We start from the raw sequence: 5,676 nt of genomic DNA, 5'->3' as shown, positions 1-5,676 counted from the left end.
GGAGGGCCGGCGCCGATTGGACGGCGCCCCCCCAGCTATGCAAATGAGCCGGCTTCCCGGTCTCATCCCCGATTCAGGGCCGCGGAGCAGCGTCTTCAGACAGCCGTGTCCTGCCGACGTCTCGTACTACCAAGAAAGAGTGCGCGGCGGGATCCGCCCAGAGAGGGGGGCGGGGGGAGGGAGAGAGTGAGGGGGTGGGCGGCCATGCTGCATTGCACCGTCTCCATTCCCGCCCACCCCTCCTCCGAGGAGACAACTGAGGGTTTGTAATGCAGCGGATTGATTCCTCAGTGCCGGCGATCCGCCTCCGCCGCTTCTCTCTATAGGAGGGGGAGCGAGAGGTCTGTCCTCATTTCGATTGGAAAAGGCGGCGATAGGAGCACGGTGTCAGAGAGAGAGAGAGAGAGAGAGAACACCCAGCTCCTGCAGCAACATATATATATATATACACACACCCCGAGAGAGAGCCGAGCTGTGGGACATCCAGACCTACCCTTAACCCAGAGTAGCTCCGGGACAGAGCCTGATCCAGCAGCTCCTGGAGATACCGAGCTCACCCTCCACCAGCCGGCTCCGGGAGAGACCCCGGCTCCGGGAGAGGACCCCCCCCCCGCCACCCTTTCTCCATTTGGAGGAGCAGCTCCGAGAGTCGCAGAGGGAAGACCCACTCTCCCCCACCCCCCGGACCGAGCGGCGGCAGCAGCTTCTGACTTTCACCAAGTGCAGCCGGACACCGACACAGCGAGAGTGAGTGTGTGTGTGTGCGGGGAGACTGAAGGAGACCGTAAACACACACAAACACATTTGACATCGGGATTTACTCACTTTGCAGCGATTTTTTTTTCTCCCGAAAAATATCCCTTCAGACGGTAGAACTGCTGGGCGTTTTTGTCCTTTTTTTTCCACCCCTCGCTGCAGCATTTCTTTTTTGAGCATTTTGTTTTTGTACCCCCGTGTCTGGTGTTTAAACCCCCCCCCCAGCGAAGGCGGATAAGGGTATTTTGGACGGCGGGGATTCCACTTGGCGATGCTGCTCTCTAAGAAGATCGGATCGTTTGCTCACATCTGCAGCCCCGCCAGCATGGACTTGCCGGTTAAAATCCAGTTGCAGCAAGGTAAAGGAGCTTTGGTTGCCCTTATGTGATTCATTTTTAAAGGAAATATGTTTATAATTGGGGGGGGGGGGAGAATGGTGCATTTCAGTAACGGCGTTCGGAGAGCATCTTGATGTTTTCTTCTGTGTTGTGTCGGTGGTTTCTACGAGTTTGGTTTATGTATTTCGATCCATTTTAAAATAGTTGAGTGCGGGTTCCACCCCCCCCCCGCCCCTTCTCGCTGATAGTAAAACATTTTCTTCCCTCTGCAGTGAAGGAGCGGGAGTCTTTTGAGAAAGTCTATCAGATCGGGGCAGTGCTTGGCAGTGGAGGTTTCGGCACCGTCTACAGTGGCGTACGTCTCAGTGATGGGCTCCCGGTGAGTGTGTGTGTCTCTGTCTCCAAATTCTGTATAGTGCATCCTCGACATTTGTTTAAATGACAATCCCTCCCCACTTCATCACCCACCAACTAACTCCTATTTCTGGGGCGTCTTTTTTTGTCTTTAGGTCGCTGTCAAACATGTAGCCAAAGAGCGAGTGACCGAGTGGGGCTCACTGGTAAGTACTGTACAACGCGTTTTGTCCAATCTGTGTTTACATTTAACGGGGGGAGGGGTTCCAGCGCATCGTTCGTACGCTGCGATTTAAGTATATGATACTTTGCAATCGATCACTCTATCCCGACTTATGCCTGACTCAATGCGAACGTTCCTTCAATCTATTAAATGCGAGGCGATTGTAAATTAAACTCCGACAGCCCTTGTGTTTGGGGGCGGCGGGATCCATCAATTTCCATCTTGAGAGATCGCCTTGCTGCCAACTCTTAACAGCAGATCAAAGAGGCAAATGTTGGAAATAGTGAGCCAAGTTTGAAGGAGTGTTTGTAGTGGTACATGGAGTACTTTAATGAGAGCACTGACATTTTTCCCTGTAATGACACTAGGACACGCTGTAATATTTCGCATGTGGGGGTTGTGTGTGGGTTGCTTAGTTTTTTTAATTTCTCCCTGCGATTTTACAAGCGGCATTAACGCATATTTTGCTTCTTCGATTTTTCTTTCTTCCCTCCCGCCCCCGTTTTTTTTTATTTTTGTAGAATGGCAATCTGGTGCCTCTGGAGATTGTACTCCTTAAGAAGGTGGCTGGAGGATTCCGAGGGGTGATTAAAATGCTGGATTGGTACGAGCGAGGGGACGGCTTCTTGCTGATCATGGAGCGGCCGGAGCTGGTCAAAGATCTGTTTGATTTTATCACTGAGAAGGGGGCCCTGGAGGAGGAGCTGGCCCGGGTCTTTTTCAGACAGGTCCTGGAGGCGGTCCGACACTGCTATAACTGCGGAGTGATTCACCGGGATATCAAAGACGAAAATCTGCTGGTGGATCTTCGCTCCGGGGAGCTCAAACTCATCGACTTTGGCTCGGGGGCGCTGCTCAAGGACACGGTCTACACCGATTTTGACGGTAATGCACCATTAGGGGCTGCTCGAAACCAGTTCTTCTGTGTATTCTTAACAGTTAGTGAAACCTAGCCCGCTTATGGTAGTCTGTTATGAAACACCGTCCCTCTCGCTTATCAGAGGTCATTTCGACCCTGTGCCATTATTTTTGAGAATTTTTCTTTGACTTCCATTGCTGATTTGGAATGACTTGGTGGGCGGTGATGATGCATTTTGATTTTTTTTTCTGAACAATCGTTCTGTTTTTTTTTTGCGCCGCCAGTTTTTATTTGAGGGGGAGTGGGTGGATCTAGTTGACCTTAGTCTGCCGTACCGATAGCTCTGCAGCCGTACCGTACTGTAGCCAAGGTCTGTGGGAGCTGTACGATGCTTCCTCGTCCACCTTGTTGTGAAACTCGAGACCTTCTATTTAATACGTTGCTATGTTGTTTTATTGCACCGCCCCGCCCAGTCGCTCTGTGGCCAGCTACGCACTCTGCAATTCAATGCTCGATAAGTGTACCCTGTGCCTTCACCCTGTCGGTTCTAGGCAGATTTTCCTATTGTCACTGAGCTGCAAAATTCTCTTCTTTTTTTGTTTTGCATTTTTCTTCTCTCTTACACGTTTTTAAAATAAAACCTTGTTCCTTCGTCTACTCTGGGTTAGTGGATTCTCCGCTACACCCTCCCTCGCCTGTGGATTGCTACCGTGTCAGGGCTACCTTACGTTTGTAAACAAAAGAGTCAGCTGACTGGCTTAATGCAGGGAATTGATCGGTGAAGCATTCAGACTGCCTTTTCTTTTGAAGATCATGTTTTGAACTAAATTGCGTTGAACTTCGAGCATGTAATTAGCTTTTCCAAGTGCTTCTGGGTTGACATCCGTTTTGAATTAGATTTTGGTTCTTTCCAGGCACAAGAGTGTACAGCCCTCCTGAATGGATTCGTTACCATCGATACCACGGCAGATCAGCCACTGTGTGGTCTTTGGGAGTGCTGCTGTATGACATGGTGTGCGGGGATATCCCCTTCGAGCAGGATGAAGAAATTTTGCGTGGCCAAGTGTACTTCAGGAGGAGAATTTCTTCTGGTGAGTGGTGCTTGATAAAATCAGTCTTTTTTTTTTAAAATCCAGTGTGCCTGCACACTTTATAGTTGTTTTTTTTTGAGGGACATGTAATCTGGAGTTTAGCTTTTTTAAAAACTTTTGGCTCATTTTGTGCCTTTTTTTTCCCACCCTTCAACAGAATGTCAACATTTGATCAAATGGTGCCTTGCTCTGAGGCCTTCTGAGAGACCAATGCTTGAACAGATCTTTGACCATCCATGGATGCGAAAGGCAGAAGTGGTTAAAACTGAAGACTGCGACATCAGGCTGTTAAGCCTAGGCCATGAGCACTCGAGCACAAGTTCAAGCAAGGAGAGTCTGTGAATTATCAAAATGCCTCGCAGCCGGAGGAGTGCTGTACACTAAAGGACCCTGTGCTGGTGCCACCAGCTTGATGTGGGAGGGGAATGATAGTTGATTTGACATCCAGACCAATGGGGTTGGGGGGGGGTGGTGGGTGGAATCTGACTGCTGGTTACTGCTCTGAACTAATTATTTTGTTTTCTGTTGGGAACATTAGAGTTTGGGAGAAGCAGGCCAGTACTTGGCAATGAGTGACCTTTTTTAAGCAAAAAGTGACCTCCAAACAATGCAAACTCTGCTCTCATAGAGCCTGTACTAAATGTTCTTTGCTTTCTGAGTGCCTTTTGAAAGCTGCTTTAATTCACTGGTGATGGAATACTTGAACACATTCTATTCTCCTTCTACCTTTGCTCAGAATACTTCAGTCTGCACAACTAAAAGTGTGTATGGGGATGCCAAGAACCTGGTCTGTCAGCAATGTTGGTTTTTCTCTTTTTTTTTCCAATAGTCATCAACCACTAGGCAGAAGGCCCTTTTGAGTCTCTCTCCTCTTCCATCAACCTGCGAGTTTCATTTATGTGGCCAAGGCATGTCGGGGCATGGTTGTATGCACAATCAATGCAATTCAAGGACACTTTCCAGACTGTATATTGTATGAAATGTAAATTGTTTCATTATGTATTATAATCTGGTTTTTATTTATTTGTATTCTGAAAAGTTAGACTGTCCACAGATTTCATGTGGCTATTTATTTGTTTAATTTATTTCAGAAGTTTCCAACACTGCTGTTCTGCTTCCATGACACTTGTTTGGTTTGTCAATGGTGTATTTCTGCATTCCTGTTTCCTTTTTCTGCATATTTAACATACTGTGCAGGTTTCAGTGAATTGTCATGCTAGTGGAAGGTGAATGGAAGCTTGTCCAAAAGCTATTCTTTTAAAAGGGCAATAGATGGATTTTATTTTCCTGACTTTGGCATTTAACCAAGGTTCTTCATGGCTGTTTGTATTAGTGTAAAGTAATACAGTTTGAAAGGTTTTAAATTATTGAAGTTGTACAGTCTCCATCATTGGCTTTAGGAAGGTAGAGTGGCAGTCAACCTTTTTTAATTTATTTCAATAGCTGTGTTTTGTGCACTAGATCTAGTTGCATTTATGCAGCTTGGATTTGGGAGTTTTTTCCAATTTAGCTGTGTGAAATAAATGATGGATGGAGAACATATTTTTTTATACAAGCATTTCAATTAAAGTTCACTTTTTGTACATATGTTGTGTGTCAATGAATGAAGGTTTTCTCTGCAGACATTCACCTGCGTTTACTTATTTTGCAAGTGCACCATTCCATTTATGCATTATCATTCTGTACACTGCTACTCAATCTGATTATGACAGATTGACTATCTCAATAAGTTGCTGGACACTTGAGTATGTTTCTTCTAGTTTTCTATTAAAATAGCTAGCATTGAAGCAATCCTACCAGTAAATTACCATTAACAGTTCTTTTCAACATGAACTTCAAACTTGCCTGCAAGTGAATTTTAGCATTACACAAAGTAAATCTTCACCTTTTTAAGTAGAAGTGAACATTAATCAACTGTAGTTCCAGTTTTCTACAGAATTCTAACTTTGGAATGGAGATCTGTATTCGCTTATGCATAGCGGAATCATTTGGAAGCTCTCTAAGTGTAGTTCAGTATGTAAAATAAACTGGGCTTTTTAAACGAAGTTTAGATTT

The 5,676-nt window shown here is 45.9% G+C and overlaps 1 protein-coding gene across 1 annotated transcript; it reads left to right on the top strand.

Annotated features, from left to right (window-relative positions):
* Nucleotides 1-200: 200 nt before the first annotated feature.
* LOC122561701 (serine/threonine-protein kinase pim-3-like) lies at nt 201-5,204 on the top strand. The gene is made up of 6 exons (XM_043713728.1): nt 201-1,115; nt 1,367-1,473; nt 1,604-1,654; nt 2,193-2,556; nt 3,445-3,621; nt 3,779-5,204. Exons 1-6 carry the CDS (start codon nt 1,028-1,030, stop codon nt 3,961-3,963), a joined length of 972 nt encoding a protein of 323 aa, XP_043569663.1. The 5' UTR covers nt 201-1,027; the 3' UTR covers nt 3,964-5,204.
* The last annotated feature ends 472 nt before the right edge of the window (nt 5,205-5,676 follow it).

This window comes from Chiloscyllium plagiosum, chromosome 23, assembly GCF_004010195.1.
Source record: "Chiloscyllium plagiosum isolate BGI_BamShark_2017 chromosome 23, ASM401019v2, whole genome shotgun sequence".
Lineage (NCBI taxonomy): Eukaryota > Metazoa > Chordata > Chondrichthyes > Orectolobiformes > Hemiscylliidae > Chiloscyllium > Chiloscyllium plagiosum.
The sequence above is the reverse complement of the archived record's forward strand: the minus strand, read 5'-3'. Positions and strand labels throughout refer to the sequence as shown.

Bases quoted from the DNA above. Each gene is read 5' to 3' on its own strand.
- LOC122561701 (XM_043713728.1), top strand. From the start codon at position 1,028: ATGCTGCTCTCTAAGAAGATCGGATCGTTTGCTCACATCTGCAGCCCC. The intron at 1,116-1,366 runs GTAAAGGAGCTT...TTCCCTCTGCAG, and splicing joins TAAAATCCAGTTGCAGCAAG to TGAAGGAGCGGGAGTCTTTT. The intron at 3,622-3,778 runs GTGAGTGGTGCT...ACCCTTCAACAG, and splicing joins CAGGAGGAGAATTTCTTCTG to AATGTCAACATTTGATCAAA.